Below are 20,466 nucleotides of genomic sequence, written 5' to 3' on the forward strand. Positions count from 1 at the left end.
GTCAGAAAGAATGAAACCAGCTGTGTCAGTGGTAAAATGAGAAATTCTAAACTATACAGCCTATTTGAGTGGTAATAGACTTGGTTTTAAAAAAATGTAACCCTTTAACAGTAGACATTTAAATGCACTGGCAATATAGCATAAAATTGACTCTGCTAAATGATGTGAAATAATAAGACAAATAATAAGGTCTGAGTGAAATAATAAGACAAAGACATCTTCTAAAAGCAAGTTAAATAAAACCATACTTGGGGGGGAAGACCTAGCCAAATATAAAGAGTATCTATAAAATATATTTTAATTTTTAAGTTTTTAAACATTAAGATATTAAGATAGATTTTCATATTAATCCTTTAAAACCTATTTTAACACAGAGATTTTAATACAACAAATTAACATCAACTATGTAAATATAAAATTTTCAGTATGAAAAATAAAATTTTACCATTTTCCTAGCAATTCTCCCCAAGAATACAGGATCTTCTCAGGACAATCCTTAGACACATCACCTGTTCCACTTGAGAGTTCATTATCACTGTCTGCAGAAGAAACGCAAACACCAACAAACATTACTTTATATATTACAGTAGATACTTTAAATATCATAAAACAAGAAAAATGACTCTGTGTCTAATAAAACAATCTTCTTTTTACATTATTACATGCATTGCAAAAATAATGGTAAGAACTTCATTAATCTTCAGTGCCTAGATATTTTAAAAGAACAAACTTTTATGAAAATGTCATATACAGTTTACATAACATGAAATTGAAAATACCTATAAATAAATAGCTATATCCAAAGAGTAATGTTTAAAAGGTAGTGGTGGCACAAATTGGTAATTCCTATACGGTGTTCTACTCCACAGATATTCTCAAATTTTATTAATGGGACCAACAAACATAAAAATTAAGGGTCAAACATATATACCTAAATATGACACTGAGAAACATATATGACATGAACACACAAACAACCAGAAATGTTATTTAAAAAAAAAAAAAAACAAGTTCGGTTTCTTAAGATGTATTCGGAAAAAAAAAAAAAAAAAAAGATATTTTTAACTAGAGGAAAATTGAAATTGGCCTTTTTATATGGCAATTTTACAAAACACCTCAAAATGCAAAAGAATATGGGTTGATTTACAGTTTATAATCAGTGGTGAAAATGACCAATACTAAACTCTATAAACCTTTTAAGCAGTAGCAGAGGTAGTAGAGAAAAGAAAGAAAGAACAACAGACACAATTTACCTATTATAAAATATTCTTTGACACAGTACTACATAAGAAAAGGCTGGAGAAATACTATCAGAATAAAATAAGATAGCTGAAAATCTATCTGGCAGGTAACAAGTACCAAACTTTTATCAACACTGTGACAGTACAATAGGGATTGGCATTTAGTGGCTCCCACAGGGATCTGTGTTAAGAACAGTATTACTTAGCAAACCACAAAATCCAATGATCCAGTATTAATTAGCACACCACAAAATCCAATGATCTGAGTATATGCAACATCAGAAAACATTAATGTAATAAGTAATGGTTTATTTGGCCAGGTTAAAACATTAGGTCATAGCCGTACAAAAAAGATTTGATGACATATTTAATAAAATATAACCGAAATATGTCCACATACAGAGACAAATGTTTCATCATCTTTAAAGCAATACTAGGTAAATAAGAATTGTAAGGGACATTTAATGCAAAAAGTGAACATCATTCTGGTAATTAAAATGAAGGCAAAGAAAGTACACACTAGCATGACTGTTCTCACATAAGCAACTGTATGAAGCTTGTAATAAGTTCATCATGAAAATAACAGATATTTTAAAAGTTAAAGCAAATGAAATATTACTACTATAGAAGTAATGTAAACAGAAACAACTGAATGACATAAATAGAAACAACTAAAGCTTTACTGTTAAAATACCCTGAGGAACTATCCCATGTAAACAACTATCTTTTATAACATTTATAATTTTTTATTTAAACTGAGGCACTTTTTACAGTGAAAGGAGACTATTAAAAATTATTCTTGGTCAAGTGTGGTGGCTCAGGCCTGTAATCCCTGCACTTTGGGAGGACAAGGAGGGCTTGAGCTCAGGTGTTTGAGACCAGCCTGGGCAACATGGTAAAACCCTGTCTCTATCAAAATTACAAAAAATTAGCTGGGCATGGTGGCATACTCCTGTAGTCCCAGCTATTCAGAAGGCTGAGATGGGAGGATCACTTGAGCCCAGGAGGCCACAGTTGCAGTGAGCTGAGATTGTGCCACTGCACTCCAGCCTGGGTGACAGAGTGAGACCCCATCTCAAAAAAAAATTATTCCGGAAGACAGGTTAAACTTAGACTATGTCATGCAAACAAGGACTGATAATTGGCCCACTTATAAACTATTACCAAGTATAGGTACTTATAAATTGGTATTCAATTAAGCAGAATCCAAGATCATCCCATCTAATACTTTATTCTGATCCACAGTAAATAATAATATGCCAAGGTTTCAGGCTTGTTATTTGATGATGTTGTACGTGCCAAATTAGAGACCAGAATCTAGGAACACAACGAAAACAAAAAAAGGAAAACGAAATAAACATTCCTGGATATCATAAATCTTGATTATAATAAAAATGAGAAATACTGATGACAGAAAATCTTTCAAATTTGTAATACTCTTGCTGGGAAAGGAATTCCTAAGCATAAGAACAAAATCAAAGATACCATTAAAAAGATTTAAAAATCTGATTACCTATAAATTAAAAACATCTATGACAGTATAGAGTATGTATATTTTTTAAAAGCAAAAAAATTTCTAACATTTGACAAATGGCTATTTTCACTAATATACCACAATCTTACTAATCAATAGAATAAAGAAAAATCCAACAGAAAACTGAGCTAAGGATATCAAGACAGTACAGGTCACAATATGTAAAACATGACTAAAATAAAAATGTTATAGAAAACCCATTTCATTAATCTTTTAAATGCAAATTAAAACAATGAAACATATCTACCAATTACATTGACAGACAGTATAAAAATTGATAATACTTAAGTTTTTCTAAAAGCATAAGGAAACAGGCAAGAAGGTTGATGTTTAAATAAGAACAATCTTTTTGAATTTATTAAGATGCTAAGTTAATATATCATTTCATCAAATGTATCCTCCAGAAACACATACTCCAAAGACATATGTGTAACAGGATTTTTAGTGTGTCACTGCTTGTAATAGTAAGAAACTGAACTATCAGCAATCCATCAATATGTTTTACTAGATAAATTATGGTATATTCAAGAGTATTCCAGAGAACACTATCAAGTAATTTAAATGAATGGGATAAATTGGTCTATGCTGGCAACCACAGGTGGGAGGACAAGGATGCTGCCCAGTAGTCTGCTTGCGTGCATGCATGAGAGGTGGCAGGTCTCCAACTCTGGCCTTCCCCACTGACTGTTTTAGCACCACGTTTCAAGCTATAAACCAGTTTGGTACCCAATTGGCAGAAGCCATGGTGACCTTGTCACAGCTGCTGAAAGCCCGCAGCAACAAAAACCTTGACAAAATTGACATGTCTTTGGATGGTGTCATCAAACCGAATTGAAAGCAAGGAAAAAGCAGACTTTTCCAAAACTAAACAGAAGACTCCAGCAATTTAGGATGAGAATACAATGGGTACTCCAACAGAATTCTGGTGTTGGTAAAACCAGTCTAAGCTGTAGAGGAAGAGTAATGCCTAGAAAGAGACATCCTCATGGATAATCATTGGCCTTGCAGTTAGGAAATCATCTGGAATTGGAAAAGGAATTAGTCCTATGAATTGTCCATGTCTAACTGACAAGAATACAAAACACTACTTTCCAGTGTTAAAAAGAAAGGCAAGCCTTCTGAAACAAAATGAAGTATGTAGGAAACCAGTTGCAGGTCTCAAGAGACCTAACCAGCTAAACAGAAAAAATAACATTACAGCCAATTTTACCAGGAGAAGAAATAAATTAAGCCATCAGAAAGACACTTCACAGGTAACTTTTCTTTTCGGAAGAGGCCTGAAGAAGGTTCAGGCCCAGTTGAACATGGAGCAACTGGTAGATGATGTAGTAGCAAAGAGAACTAGTCAACGCCAGACTTCTATCAGAAACGCAGGAATCTGACTGTATCTACTGACAACCCTGGAGCAGTACAATGCCCAGCAACTGAGAAACCATGATTAATTCACACTGCTGTACCTTCATTCTTTAAAAAACAGCAGCAAAAAAATATAAAGAAAAGTTCCCGTGGGTGTTTCCCTACAATCTGACATAAATAGTGTTGGAAAACAGACAGAGATAGTTTTGAATGAGCAGTTTGGGATCCTGAGAAAACAAAGAGCCACTCTCACATGTAACAAAGGGGGAAGTCACTTTTTAACTGTGGAATAAATCCCATGTTACAGGGACTATTGAGTAACGACTGTGTTTGAAAAGCTGAATTACTAGAAGAGTTCTTCACGGAAATTCAGAAACTTTACTTCAAAATATTTATAAGGGTAAGTAACACTTATTTTTCAAGGTTTAAAAAAAAGGATAAAATAATGCCCTGGAAGAATAACAGGGAGTATACATATCTGTTCTTAGACTTCACAAATGGCTCAGGCAGAACCCATTATCTGTTTGACTTCTTTTGTTCCTTGAGCAGAAGAAAATGACAGAGGGATATTGTTAGTGCTGAGCTTTATTTATTTATTTTTTTTTTTTGGAGACGAAGTCTGGCTCTATCACCCAGGCTAGAGTGCAGCGGCGCCATCTTGGCTCACTGCAACCTTCTGGGTTCAAGCGATTCTCCTGTCTCGGCCTCCAAAGTAGTTGGGACCACAGGGGCCCGCCACCACACCTGGCTAATTTTTTTTATATTTTTAGTAGAGATAAGGTTTCACCATTTTGGCCAGGTGGGCCCCAAACTCCTGACCTCAAATGATCTGCCCACCTCGGCCTCCCAAAGTGCTGGGATTACAGGCGTGAGCCACCGCGCCCGGCCTAGTGCTGAACTTTTAACAAGGAATGTGGTTGCAGGAATTAGTCTCAGTTTAAAATGTTGGTGTTTAAAGGCTGTAAATGCATATTTACAAAGTTGTCCGATAGGGCCTTGGAGGAGAAGGTCCAATTTAAAAATCTGAAAATGTGTTTAGTAAATGAAAGTGTAAGAGGAAGTAGTAAGTTGAAGGACAGATAACTGAGATGAAAAACTCAAAACTGAGGTCCTAGGCATAGTGTTTGGATTTAGTATATATAGTTTTGAGTCTAGTGTCCACAAATAATTCTTCAAATGATGTTTAGAAGAATTATAATTATTAAAATGAATTCACTACCCTGGATATTTTGATAGTAAAATTTATAGCCATAAAGTGCCAGACTTCTTACTTGAGAAGTTAAAATGTATAAGCTTTAGAGCTTGCTAAATTAAGTAATTTATAGCTCCAAAGACAAAAATATACCGGTATTTGTCACCAAAAAAAATTCAAAATTTATAATAGAGTTACATTGTAACCTTGTTGTTTACCTTTCACTCTGATTTATTGTATGGTATAAATTAAAGTTCAGAGGGCAGAGTAAGATTGCAGAATAGAAGCCTACACGAATCACACTCCCACACCCCCGGAATACCAAATTTAAACAACCATCTGCACACAGAAAAACACTGTCGTAAGAAGCAAACATCAGGTGAGCAATCACAGTGCATGGTTTTAACTTTGTATTACCAAAAGAGGCAATGAGGAAGAATGGAGAGACAGTCCTGAGTTGCTGATACCAACCCACCCATATCCCTCAGCAGCCGCCTGTGGTGCAGAAAGGCAATTTGTGTACTTTGGGGATAAAGAACACAGCAACTGGGGGACTTCACATTGAATTCAGTGCTGCCCTGTCACAGTGGAGGATACAGCCATCCTAGGTTCAGCTAGCGCCCACACACAGAGGGAGCATTTGGCCCAGCCCTAGCCAGCAGGGAAACACCCATCGAAACAGATGGAACTTGCTCAGCAAGCCTCAACACTGCAAACTGAAATGCTCTGGGATCCTAGGTAAACTTGAAAGGCGTCTAGGACACAAAGACTGCAATTCCTAGGCAACTCCTAGCACTAGGCGTGGCTTAGAGCTAGTGAAATAGGGTGGCATGTGACCCAGAGAGACACCAACTGGCATGGCAAAGGGAGTGCTTATGTCATCACTTCCCCAACCCCAGGCAGTGAAGCTCCCAGCAAGAAAGTGTCTCCTACTTTCTGCTTAAGGAGAGAAGAGCAAAGAGTAAAGAGAACTCTGTCTTGCATCTTGGACACCAAGTTACTCACAGTACAATAAGGTAACGGCAGAGTCATGAGGCCTCAATTCCAGTACCCAGCTCCTAGACAACATTTCTAGACACACCCTGGGCCATAAAGGATCCCACTGCCTTGAGGGAAGAACCCAGTCCTGGAAGGATTTATCATCTGCTAACTAAAGAACCCTTGGGCCCTGAACAGCCAGCACTCATACCCACAAGTATACCATTGACCTTGGGCTCTGAGACATGCTGGTTTCAGGGGTGACCCAGCACAATCCAAAATAAAATTGGAGATAAAAAAGACATTACAAGGGATACTGCAGAAATTCAAAGGATCATTTGTGGCTACTATGAGCAACCATATGCCAATAAATGGTAAAATCTAGAAGAAATGAATAAATTCCTAGACACATACAACCTACCAAGATTGAACCATGAAGAAATCCAAAAGCTGAACAGAACAATAATATGTAACAAGATCGAAGTCCTAATAAAGCCTCTAAGTAAAGAATAACTTGAGACTTGATGGCTTCACTGCTGAACTCTACCAAATATTTAAAGAACTAATTCCAATCCTACTCAAACTGTTCTGAAAGATAGAGGAAGAGGGAATACTTCCAAACTTACTCTAGGAGGCCAGTATTACCCTGATACCAAAACCAAAGACATACCAAAAATGGAAAACTATAGGCCAATATCAGTGATGTACACTGATCCAAAAATTGGCAACAAAATACAAGCAAACATGAGTTCGACAATACATTAAAAGGATCGTTCATCATGACCAAGTGGGATTTATCCCTGGGATGTAAGAATGTTTCAACATATGCAAATAAATCAATGTGATCCATCATATCAACAGAATGAAGTACAAAAACCATATGATCATTTCAATTAACGCTGAAAAACCACTCTGTAAACGTCATCATTCCTTCATTACAAAAACCCTCAAAAATGGGGATAGAAGAAACATACTTCCATATAATAAAGGTCAAATATGACAGACCCACAGTTAGTATCATACTGAATGGGGAAAAACTGAAAGTCTTTCCTCTAAGATCTAGAACAAGACAAGGATGCCCACTGTCACCACTGTTATCCAACAAAGTACTGAAAGTTCTAGCTAAAGCAGTCACACAAGAGAAAGAAATAAAGGACATTCAACCTAGGAATACAGCTAATTAGGGATGTGAAAGATCTCTTCAAGCAGAACTACAAACCACTGCTAAAAGAAATCAGAGATGGCCGGGCGCGGTCGCTCAAGCCTGTAATCCCAGCACTTTGGGAGGCCGAGGCGGGTGGATCACGAGGTCAGGAGATCGAGACCATCCTGGCTAACATGGTGAAACCCCGTCTCTACTAAAAATACAAAAAACTAGCTGGGTGTGGTGGCGGGCGCCTGTAGTCCCAGCTACTCGGAGGCTGAGGCAGGAGAATGGCGTAAACACGGGAGGCGGAGCTTGCAGTGAGCCGAGATCGCGCCACTGCACTCCAGCCTGGGTGACACAGCGAGACTCAAAAAAAAAAAAAAAAAAAAAAGAAATCAGAGATGAGCAAAAACAAATGAAAAACATTCCATGCTCATATACAGGAAGAAGTATTGTGAAAATGGCCAAACTGCCCAGTGCAATTTACACATTCAAGGCTATTTCCATCAAACTACCATTGACATTCTTCAGAGAACTAGAAAAAAAATTTTAAAATTCATACGGAACCCCAAAGAAGATTGAATAGCCAAGGCAATCCTAAGCAAAAAGAAACAAAGCTGGAGACATCATGCTATATGACTTCAAACTATACTACAGGGCTATGGTAACCAAAACAGCATGACACTGATATAAGAACAGACATATAGAACAATGGAAGAGAATAGGGAACCCAGAAATAAGACCGCACATCTACAACTATCTGCAACAAACCTGACAAAAACAAGCAATGAGGAAATGATTCCCTATTCAATAAATGGCACTGGGATAACTGGCTAGCCATATGCAGAAGATGAAAACTGGACCCCTTCCTTACACCATGCACAAAAATCAACTCAAGATAGATTAAAGACTTAAATGTAAAACCCAAAACTATAAAAATCCTTAAAGACAACCTCAGCAATACCATTTGAGACATCGGCACAAAGATTTTATGATGAAGATGCCAAAAGCAACTGCAACAAAAGCAAAACTTGACATATGGTATCTAATTTAACTAAAGAGCTTCTGGCACAGAAAAGAGAACAATAACAACAAAACACTATCAACAGAGTAAACAGACAACCTACAGAATGAGAGACCATTTTTGCAATTTATGCATCTGACAAAAGCCTAATATCTAGCATCTATAAGGAACTTAAACAAATTTACAAGAGAAAAACAACCCCATTAAAAAGTGGGCAAAGGACATGAACAAACATCTCCCAAAAAAAGACATACATGGGGCCAACAATCAATGAAAAGACCTCAACAACACTGATCATTAGAGAAAAGCAAATCAAAACCACAATGAGATACCATTTCATACCAGTCAGAATGGCTATTACTAAAAAGTCAAAAATAACACATGCTGGAGAGGCTGTAGAGAAAAAGAAATGCTTATACACTGTTGGTGGAGTATAAGTTAGTTCTGCCTTTGTGGAAGACAGTGTGGCGATTCCTCAAAGACCTAAAGACAGAAATACAATTTAGTCCAGCAATCCCATTACTGGGTATACCCAAAGAAATATAAATTGTTCTATTATAAAGACACATGCACACGTATGTTCACTGCAAAACTATTCACAATAGTATAGACATGAAATCAACCTAAATGTCCATCAATGATAGACTGGGTAAAGAAAATGTGGCACATATACACAATGGAATGCTACGTAGCCATAAAAAAAATGAGATCATGTCCTTTGCAGGGACATGGATGGAGCTGGAAACCATCATCCTTAGCAAACTAACACAGGAACAGAAAACTGAATAGTACATGTTCTCACTTATAAGTGGGAGCTGAATGATGAGAACACATGGGCACATAGAGGGGAACAATACACACTGGGGCCTATCGGATGGTTGAGGGTGAGAGAAGGCAGAGGATCAGGAAAAGTAATTAATGGGTACTAGGCTTAATACCTGGATGATTAAATAATCTGTACAACAAACCCCCATGACACACATTTATCTATGTAACGATCTGCATATGTACCACAGAACTTAAAAGTATTTTTTAAAAGGTAGAAATAAAGGGCATCATACTGAAAAGGAAGAAGTCACATGAAACTTGCTTGCAGATGATACCATCTTATATTTGGAAAAAACTTAATTCTCCACTAACAAAACCACTAGAACTGATAAATTCAATGAAGTTTCAGGATACAAAATATACATACAAAAATCACTAGCATTTCTATATGCCAACAGTGAACAATTCAAAAAGGAAATCAAAAAAGTAATCCCATTTACAATAGCTACAAATAAAATTAAATACCTATAAATTAACTTAACCAAAGAAGTAAAAGATCTCCATAATAAAAACTATAAAATGCTGATGAAAAAACTGAAGAGGACACCAAAAAAATGCAAAGATATTCCATGTTCATGGATTGGAAGAATCAATATTATTTAAATGTCCAGACTACCCAAAGCAATCTACAGATTTAATGTAATCCATATCAAAATACCAATGACATTCTTCACAGAAATAGAAAAAACATCCTAAAATTTATATGAAATCACAATAGACTCAGAATAGTCGAAGTTATTCTGAGCAAAAAGAACAAAACTGGAGCAATCACATTACTGACTTCAAATTATACCACAGAGCTACAGTAACCAAAACAGCATGGGACTGGCATGAAAAAAGACATAGAGACCAATGGAATAGAAGAGAAAACACAGAAACTAAGTCCATGCATCTACAGTGAACTCTCTTTTGACAAAGATGCCAAGAATATACATTCGAGAAAGGATAGTCTCTTCAATAAATGGTGCCAGGAAAACTGAATATCCATAGGCAGAGGGATGAAACTAGGTCCCTAACTCTTGTCATATACAAAAACCAAATCAAAATAGATTAAAGACTTAAATCTAAGACCTAAACCTAGAAAGCTACTACAAGAAAACATTGGGGAAACTCTCGAGAACATCAATCTGGGCAAAAATTTCTTAAGTAATATCCCACAAGCACAGGCAACCAAAGCAAACATGAACAAATGAGATCATATCAAGTTAAAAAGTTTCTGCACAGCAAAGGATACAATCAACATAGTGAAGAGACAACCCACAGAATGGGAGAAAATATTTGCAAACTACCCATCTGACAATGGATTAATAACCAGAATATATAAGGAGCTAAAACAACTCCATAGAAAAGAATTTAAAAATCCAATTTAAAAATGGACAAAAGATTTGAATAGACAGTTCTCAAAAGACATACAGATGGCAAAGAGGCATATGAAAAGGTGCTCAACATCATTGATCGTCAGGAAAATGCAAATCAAAACTACAATGAGCTATCATCTCACCCCAGTTAAAATAGCTTATATCCAAAAGTCATGCAATAGCAAATATTGGTGAGGATGTGCAGAAAGGGGAATTTTTGTACACTGTTGGTGGGAATGTAAATTAGTACAGCCACTACAGAGAACCATTTGGAGTTTCCTCAAAAAACCAAAAATAGAGCTACCATATGATCCAGCAATCCCACTGCTAGGTATACACCCACAAGAAAGGAAATGAGTATATTAAAGAGATATCTGCACTCCCATGTTTATTACAGCACCACTCACAACTGCCAAGATTTGGAAGCAACCTAAGGTGGTATATGTACACAACAGAATACTATTCAGTCACAGAAAAGAATGAGAGTCTATCATTTGCAACAACATGATTGGATCTGGAGGTCATTTTGTTAAGTGAATAAGCCAGGAACAGAAAGACAAACATCAAATGTACTCACTTATCTAGAGGAGTTAAAAATTTAAACAACTGAACTCAGGGAGATAGAGAATAGAAGGATGGTTACCAAAAGATGGGAAAGATAGTAGGGGGATAGGGTGGAGGTAGGGATAATTAATGGGTTAAAAAAATAAGGTTAGAAATAATGAATAGAGGCCAGGCATGGTGGCTCACGCCTGTAATCCTAGCACTTTGGGAGGCTGAGGTGGGCGGATCACCTGAGGTCAGGAGTTCGAGAACAGCCTGACCAACATGGAGAAACCCTGTCTCTACTAAAAATACAAAATTAGTCAGGCGTGGTGGCGCATGCCTGTAATCCCAGCTACTCAAGAGGCTGAGGCAGGAGGATCACTTGAACCTTGGAGGCAGAGGTTGCAGTGAGCCGAGATCGCACCACTGCACTCCAGCCTGGGCAACAAGAACGAAACTCTGTGTCAAAAAAAAAAAAAAAAAAGAAAGAAAGAAAGAAATAATGAATAAAATTAGTAGTTAATAATACAATAGGGAGACTATAATCAATAATAATTGTACATTTTAAAATAACTAAAAGAGTATACTAGGATTGTTTTAACACAAAGGATGTTTCAGAGGATAGATACACAATTTTCCATGATGTCATTATTATTCTACACAAGGCTGTACCAAAACAGCTCATGTATCACATAACTATATACAGCTACTATATATCCACAATATTTTTTTTGAGACAGAGTCTCCCTCTGTTGCCCAGGCTGGAGTGCACTGGTGCGATCTCAGTTCAATGCAAGCTCCACCTCCCGGGTTCATGCCATTTTCCTGCCTCAGCCTCCAGAGTAGCTGGTACTACAGGCACCCACCACCACGCCCAGCTTATTTTTCATATTTTTTTAGTAGAGACAGCATATTTCTGTGTTAGCCGGGATGGTCTCGATCTCCTGACTTTGTGATCTGCCTGCCTTGGCCTCCCAAAGTGCTGGGATTACAGGTGTGAGCCACCATGCCCGGCCATCCACAAAATTTTTTTAAAAAATAAACAAAATGAATAAAAAAGGTAAATATCAAAGTCCAATATTAAGACAGGAGATGAAAACTAGAAAAACTAATTAATTAATTAATTAAAAATCAAGAGTTTATGGGGAGAAAAGAGTTCCTCTCTCCACCTCTGATAGGATGGAAGGAGTTAGTCTGTTGTACCAAGATACTGCTAAAAGTCATCAGATGTTATATACTGTAAATTACGGTATAATGCCAAATACACCAAAATACCACAGCTACAAGTTGTATGTTTGGTCATTTTGAAGCTTGGCATATTAGTTTACTATAATGTTAAAAACATCTAAGCAAGCGATAGTTTCTCTAGAGCATATTATTAGTGTTGACTTTTCCTGCAAAACAAAACATATCATTCTTATTTTCATAAATAATGTAACTTTTATGACTATACAGATCTTTTTGAAAAACTGTAAGAAATTATGCCAAACTATTACTAGCAATTATGTTTCAGTACCTCCAACAGTATCTTACCACATAGCAAGCACGAAATATTTAGGGAATACTTTGTTTATTTCTGAGTTTTATATTTCTGAAATATTCTAATCTCTTATAAGTATGCATAATGATAAGGATGGCAAAAAAAATTTAACTTTTGAACAATTCCTATTGCTATATGAAACAAAAACCTATTATTATAAACTCCAACAATGAGCTATAAAATCTCACTGTTAACAACAATTACTGTCTTCCTGACAAGCTCCCAAATTATTTTCCACTACAAAAGGATATTAGAACTATAAAAACCTAGATTATCAGAGGAGAATCACAGGAAAATAAAATATAATGAGCACAATTTGAAGTAAAACCAGATCCCTGATGAACAAGTAAGGGAGAGGCAACAGCAAATCAGGGGCCAAACAGTTGGATGGAAAGACAGTTCTTGGCCAGGGAGGCTAGGAACCCCAGGCTCTTATTAAATGTCTTCCTTTTTTATCTATATTCCATTCACTGCTCTAAATTTTAAAGGCATTAACCCATTTAATCCTCTAAAAACCTAATGAGGTAGTCACTATTAGTTTGCCCATTTTAAAAACGAGAAAATTGAGGCAGAGAGAGGTTAAGTAACTTGCCTAAGGTTATCCTGCTAATAAATGATAAAAGGTTAGAATTCAACCTGTGTTTGAATCCAGAGTCAAATACTACCTTCCCTTATAATTTTTCCCACCATGTTTTGTAGAGGAGGCTGTATCTGGCATTCAGCAGATATCAGTCTGTGTGCCAAGTGCCAATATGCAGTAAATGTTGGGCACTCGTGCCAAAAACAGAAAAGCTAGGCACATTAAAGGAACATGCCCAAGAAACAGTAAATTGGGGGAAGATTTAATTGAGAGACTTCAAGGGGTAAAATTCCCTTGATGCCCAGAAAGAACAAAAATGAAATGAATATCCCAGTCACATCAAGCATATGACCCAGATCTATCTTCCTCTCTGAAGAAACCAATAATCATGAGTGTTTTAAACACTTTGGCAGCCTGCCAGAGAGGAATAAAGGAGCTGAAGAAAAGTAAATTAAATTTCCTACTGTAGTAGATAAGACAAGTTTCTAGATAGGATGAATAAGCTAAAAAGGAAATAAGAATGAAAAAGACACTGGAGACCAAAGTACAGTAAAAGACACACTGAGAAGGCTTACAAGTAGAACATGACGAAGAAGAAAACAGAAGGAACAATGCAACAGTGCAGATATGTAAAGGGGTAATTGAAGGTTTTGAAAAAGCAACTGTATCCCATTACAATACAAAAAAATAGGGAGGACAAATAATAGAAAGAAGCTTAGCCAAATCCTACTTTTCCATCATAATTCAGGTTAGGGGTTACCCTCTTCTGGCTGGGTTAAATATTGCCCCCTTTAGGCCTATACCATCATAACACTTAGCACGTCATATTATAATTATCCATTTTCCTCCACATTTTCTCCCATACTATGAGTTTTGTGATAGTAGTGGCCACTTTTATTTCTATATTTGCAGTGCTAGATTAGTACTTGGCCATAAGAGTATTCAAAATTTCCTCAATGAGTGAAGGGAGAGGACAATGGAAAATCCATTAAAACTAGGAAAAATGTATGCCTTGGAAATAAATGAACTTTAGCATATAGGCATTTGTGTGCAGACATGGGTAAAAGGCAACTAGGTTCATTCAGTCTGTTAAAAGTATACCCTATCCAACAGACAAAACGGACTCTCTGTGGCTAATTGAGATGCTCAAACTTAAGACAGAACCAGGCGGCCATCCTGGGTGAGGGAGCAGTCATGTACTCAGTGTTCTCAGAAAGATGTAAAAGTGTCACAGGCCCTCCCTTTCTACAATCAAGCCAAACCAGTTCCTGATGTCTGTGCCAAGATAAATAACCAAAAACCCTACACCACCCGCCAGGCATTTGAAAGAAACATCTGACAGAGATCTCTGGTTTAGGGCTTGGAAACCAACCAATCAGGACTCACCTGCCCCAGCCAATCAGGGCTCAGCCGTATCAACGAATCAGAACTCCACTGTGCCAACTATTGGGAACTACATGAATTTAAATCTTTCATTTGCATAAATGGACCTGATTGGGAATTTAGGAAGCGTATTTTTCTATAAAATCCAAACCTTCTCTTTGTTCTCTGAAATGCATTCTTCATTTTACACTGACGGCTATGTTTCCCTGGTTTGCAAACTGTTGACTGGGAAAAAAGTCTCTTTTCCCCAAATTCCTTTTTAGAGAATTTTGTTCACAAGTCATTCATAACGCATAGGTCCCGAAGTCAAATGGCCTAGATTTGAAGCCCAGTTCCAACATTTATTAGTTGTGACACGGGTCAAGGTATTTAACCTCTCTGTGCTTCAGCTGTCTGTATCTAATAACAGTACTCATCTTAGAGAGTAGTTGTAAGAAATAAGCAAGTTACTATATGTGAAACATGTTATTAGGGTGCCTGGCAAAGGGCAAGAGCTCTATAAGTGTAAGCTATCACAAGCCATTACCATTTAACAAACATGAATGCCTACTGGCACAGGTTTGAGGAATATATGAGAGGAAAGTGGAGATATTAAATGTATACTCTTCTTTACCCAACTCAGGAAATAAAGAAAGATGAGAGACAGGTTTAATATAGCTAAAGAGAACTGCACAGTCAATGCAAGCCTTATGCTCCCTTTATCAACTCCCATTTCCCGGAAAACTGGCCAGTCCTTCCTTTTTGCTATGTAGACTTCTACTATAATACATATAAAACTTTCATGAAAACATGTTTGGTTTTATTTACTCGTGTGTTTAATATCTACAATATTCATGTTTACATGTATTTTCTCTTTCCTAGAATCCAGGCTCTTTGAGTGCTGGGACTGTATCTTATTTGTTGTTATATAGTAGCTTTTAGCACATGACACTGGAATGTGAAATAAAGAATTTTTTTGTTAGTGCTTTATTTTTAGAATATATTCACATGCTTAGGGTAAGGAAAAACAATAGAGAGACAAAGACGAGGAACTGTGTACATTCCTTAAAAGTATGAAAGTGCCCAGATTTGGGGACGTGACTGATCAGGAGGGCACTTTATCTTTTGACTGGGACTTTGGGAAACTATGAAGATGTTAAGAAAGGAAGTTAAGAAAATTCATACCTAGCAGTCCCAACTTCCTCTATAAATTTTAACATTAGAAGAGATCTCTGAGAGACTATGCTTAACTTAGGGAGTAGAATTTGGTGAAGTCTCCTTTAATATGCCTAACTTCAACTCCTTTTCATGAACGTTTTCCTCATCTATTGCGGTTTACTGTTTTCCTTCAAAAAGCAGTACTACACAGAGTATACAAGATGTCATCAGACCCATACAGTAGGACTACCACTTCAATCTAAACATGTGTTGAATGGAAATAATAGTCTCAATCACATAGTGTTGTAAAAATTAAATGAAAATATATATGAAGTGCTAAACATAATACCTGACACACAGTAGTACCCAAGTGTTAGCTATCATTCTTTGAATTAATATTATTGTTATTGAGTCTTCTGCTTTATGTCTGTCACTTCAAAGGTAACTAAAAACACATTCCCAGTTTGTTTTATCTCTTATTATCCACTGATTTTTAACATGTAGAGATCAGTAGCTAACTGTGCAACACCAAAATAAGATACAATAGATGTAAATTTTTAGATCAAACAAAATAAATATGTATGATACTTCAATCAAAATAATTTCAGGGCTGTTTCTCTTAATTTTGGTCACTCCCAGCTTTGAAAAAAAATTGTGTTTCTATTAGCAATGCTTTTCATCCTAATAATAAAAGGAAATTTTCAGAATCAGTATTAATTGACATTATAAAAGAAATATCTATACACACAATTCTTTTTTGTTTTCAAATAAAGTTAAAAATAAATCACAAAATTGGGGCAAAAATACACAAAATCTCATTTTTTTCTTTTCTTTTTTTAACCAGAGAATTACTTTAAAAGCTACCAAGTAGAACACAAATAAAATGTAATTGAGGGTCTTCAGAGATTTTTCTCTTAATTTTACTGTTTTTAGTAAATAAATCCTTGCTTAAAATAATATAGGCAACAATAGGTTCTATAAACTTTCCTCTAACCACAACAAGGGAAAAACACCCAAAATCTTATTAATCATGCAAGCCTGTAGGAAACAGCACAGATCAGAAAAGGTAATAATCATACTTGTCTAACTAGAATAATATAAAAGTGATCTATTTTCATTACCTCCATGTAAATTAGGTCATTTTGGACTGTGAAAGACTAAAACCACGTGTATGATCTTAAATGCAATATAATCTCTCGTTTCTCAAATGACAGAATCAGAATACTATACTTGTTCTATAGAAAAGCTGACATACTAATGTAAGCCATTAAAGCTAACACAAATCATCTTTAATTTCTTAAATATTATAACATTTCCCACTGTCAAAAGCAGAGTGCTTTATTATAGAGAGAAGATTCAAGGTAGAAAAGACTACAACTCAAATGATTTCTTTCCCAACTTGAGCATCATCACTGTCATTCTGAATCTAGTAACAAGTGTTTAATTAAAAATCCCTGCAGCTGCTAAGCATAAGTGATTAATAAAAACATATCATTAATCATTGAAGCCCGTCAAAAATACTCGAGACCTAGGGCAGTCAACACAACTTATCTGAAGAACAGTTAACAATATTAAGGAAAATGCTTTCTTAATCACAGGGTAGCATGTGGTTATCATTCAATAACTGAGGAATGTCTACTTGAATTTATTATCTATGACTCTTTTTTCAAAGTAAATTGAGAGGTAGCAAAGGAGAGAAGCACTCTGCAGGTGATAGGAAAGGATACATAAATAGCTACAGAAAGGATTAGTTTTAAACATACATTCAAAGAAAGGCTTTTTACAAGGCAGCCAATCAATTACAATAAAAAAATTAAGCAAGTGTTGGAGGTAATAGAAGCAAAGCTTCCTTTGAGCTGGAGCTGCAAGGTAAAAATTAATTAATAAAAATTAAATTGAATTAAAAGAAAGAAGCAAAGTGGTGGAAGAAAAGAAAGAACCCATCAAGATAGCTCAAACTTAACTAATGGATGAAAAGGAAGCTTGCTAACATCTGTTAGATGTTAGATGTTAGATGTTAGAGCCCATCTCTAACTGGGCAGATCACTGTCTTCAATCAAGCGTGGAATTCTAAAAGCGAAAATACAAAGCAATAATAAAAGAGAAAAGTCCACAATACTAGCCAAAACAACAACATGAAATCAGATAGTCAAGGAAGTAACAATGAGACCAGGTTCATATCTGCATTCAGATTTTTGTATAATCCCCTCCTAAAGTCTATTTGTACCACTGAAAAGAACCAAACTGAGTCACTGAGCAAATTCGAATACCAGACATGGTAAAGACAGAGTAGCTATCAAGGAAAGAGGCACTGGAGTGAGGAAAAAAGACAGTCTTGAATTCCTACACCATCACTCCCTCATCCCTGGACGGTGCCTGTGTGTTTCAGAGACAGGATCCGTGTACTTGGGGGAGACAGAGCACAGTGATTGTAAAACTTTGCATTGGAACTCACTGCTGCCCTATCACGGCGGAGAGTAACACAGGACAAAATTCAGCCCATGCCGAAGGAGGGAGCATTTAGACCAGCCCTAGCAAGAGGGAATCCCAGCAGTCAGTGAGTTCCAGGTAGCCCCACCACCACAGGCTAAAGCACTCTGGGCTCCTAAATAAACTTGAAAAGCACTCTAGGCCACAAGGACTGTAATTCCTGGAAAGTCCTGGTGCCGTGCTGGGCTTGGAGCAAGGGAACATGAGGTGCATGTGACGTAGACAGACACTAGGTAGGGCAGCCAAGGGAGTGCTTATGTCACCATTCCTGTAATTCTAGGCAGCGCAGCTTGCAGCTTTGGTGGATACTCCTTCCAATTTGAGGAAATAAGAGGAGAGAGTAAAGAGGACTTTGTCCTGGAACTTAAATGCCAGCCGAGCAATAGTAAAATAAAGCACCAAGCAGAGTCCTGAAGCCCCCATTCCAGGCCGTCACTCTCAGATAACATTTCGCAACACACTCTAGGTCAAAAGGGAAAAGGGAATCCACTCTTGGTAGGATTCATCACCTGCTAAATGAAGAGCACTTGGGTCTAAAATAAACATCAGCAGTAGCCAGGCAATAGAGCCACAGGCCATGGACAAGACCTTGTACAATGCTGGCTTCAGGTCTGATAAAGGACAGTCCCAAAGGTGGTGGCCACAGAAATGGTTGTGTCACCCTTCCCCAAACACCAGGTAGCTCAGTACACAGACAGAGACTCTCTTTGGAGAAGAGTAAGAGAAGAGAACAAGAGTCTCTCTGCCTACTAAAGCAGAGAATTTTCCTGGATCTTACCCAAGACCACCAAAGAGGTACCTCTAAAATGCTGCAAGAATCATTAGATGGCTTGAGGTGCCCTCTTATGCAGATATACCTGCAGTGACCAAAGACTTAACTCACAACACTCAATTCATTGAATACGTGGAAAGCCTTCCCAGGAAGAACTGGTACAAATAAATCCAAACTTGAAGACTACAATAAATACCTAATTTTTCAATGCTCAGACACCCAACAAACATCCATAAGCATTAAGATCATCCAGGAAATCATCAACTCCCAAATGAACTAAATGAAGCACTAGTGATCAATCCAAAAGTAACAGAGATATGTGACCTTTCAAACAGAGAATTCAAAATAGCTGCTCTGAGAAAGTTCAAAGAAATTCAAGATAACACAGAGAAAGAATTCAGAATCGTTATCATATAAATTTAACAGAGACTGAAATGATTTTTTTAAAATCAAGCAAAAATTCTGGAGCTGAAAAATTCAACTGACATACTGAAGAATGAAGCATAGTCTTTCAACACCAGAACTGATCAAGCAGGAGAAAGAATTAGTCACCTTGAAGACAGGCTATTTGAAAACACACAATTAGAAGAGATAAAAGAAAGAAAGAATAAAAAAGAATGCACCGTAACTACAAAGTCTAGAAAATAGCTTCAAGAGGGCAAATTTAAGAATAATTATCCTTAAAGAGGAGGCAGAGAGAGAGAGAGATCAGTTGCAGAATGTGTATTCAAAGGGATAATAACACAGAACTTCCCAGCCAGGCGTGGTGGCTCACGCCTGTAATTCCAGCACTTTGGGAGGCCGAGGTGGGCGGATCACGAGGTCAGGAGATCGAGACCATCCTGGGTAACATGGTGAAACCCCGTAACTACTGAAAAAACAAAAACAAAAAAATTAGCCGGGCATGGTGGCGGGCACCTGTAGTCCCAGCTACTCGGGAGGCTGAGGCAGGAGAATGGCATGAACCCAGGAGGTGGAGCCTGCAGTGAGCCGAGATCGTGCCACTGCACTTCAGCCTGGGCGACAGAGCAAGACTCCATCTCAAAAAAAAAAAAAAAAAAAAAAAAAAAAAACCACCAAGAACTTCCCAAACCTAGAGAAAGATATCAATATTCAAGTACAAAAAGGTTACAGAACACCAAGCAGATTTAACCCAAAGAAGACAACATTAAGGTTGTTTTGTAACACGCAAAGGTCGAGACTGTATAATACCCAGAGGTCAATCTAATACCCAAAGGTCAAGAATAAAGAAAAGATCCTAAATGCAGCAGGAGCAAAGAAACAAATACAATGGAGCTGCAATATGTATGGCAGTAGACTTCTCTGTGGAAACCTTACAGGCCAGGAGAGTGCCATGACA

At 37.0% G+C, this 20,466-nt stretch overlaps 2 protein-coding genes and 1 pseudogene across 10 annotated transcripts in view; 1 reads left to right on the plus strand and 2 right to left on the minus strand.

Moving 5' to 3' along the window:
- CACYBP (calcyclin binding protein) overlaps positions 1-20,466 on the minus strand; it is a 753,822-nt gene that overhangs the window by 600,552 nt on the left and 132,804 nt on the right. Inside the window, exon 1 of one of the 2 annotated variants that reach the window (XM_050767295.1) lies at positions 18,751-18,754. The exons of the other annotated variant lie outside the window; for it this stretch is intronic. The gene's annotated coding sequence lies outside the window, so the exon portion shown is untranslated. Of the gene's footprint in view, positions 1-18,750; positions 18,755-20,466 lie in introns of those variants that run through there. 2 annotated transcript variants of the gene reach the window in all.
- The window catches only part of RABGAP1L (RAB GTPase activating protein 1 like), a 790,617-nt gene that overhangs the window by 584,586 nt on the left and 185,565 nt on the right, over positions 1-20,466 (minus strand). For all 8 annotated transcript variants that reach the window (XM_050767055.1, XM_050767059.1, XM_050767046.1 and 5 more), the window contains one exon: positions 446-539. In XM_050767055.1, coding sequence (XP_050623012.1) covers positions 446-539 — 94 coding nt within the window. The remainder of the gene's footprint in view (positions 1-445; positions 540-20,466) is intronic.
- LOC126951477 (UAP56-interacting factor-like) lies at positions 3,652-4,424 on the plus strand (annotated as a pseudogene).

The sequence above is a fragment of the Macaca thibetana genome, chromosome 1, assembly GCF_024542745.1.
Source record: "Macaca thibetana thibetana isolate TM-01 chromosome 1, ASM2454274v1, whole genome shotgun sequence".
Taxonomy (NCBI): Eukaryota; Metazoa; Chordata; class Mammalia; order Primates; family Cercopithecidae; genus Macaca; species Macaca thibetana.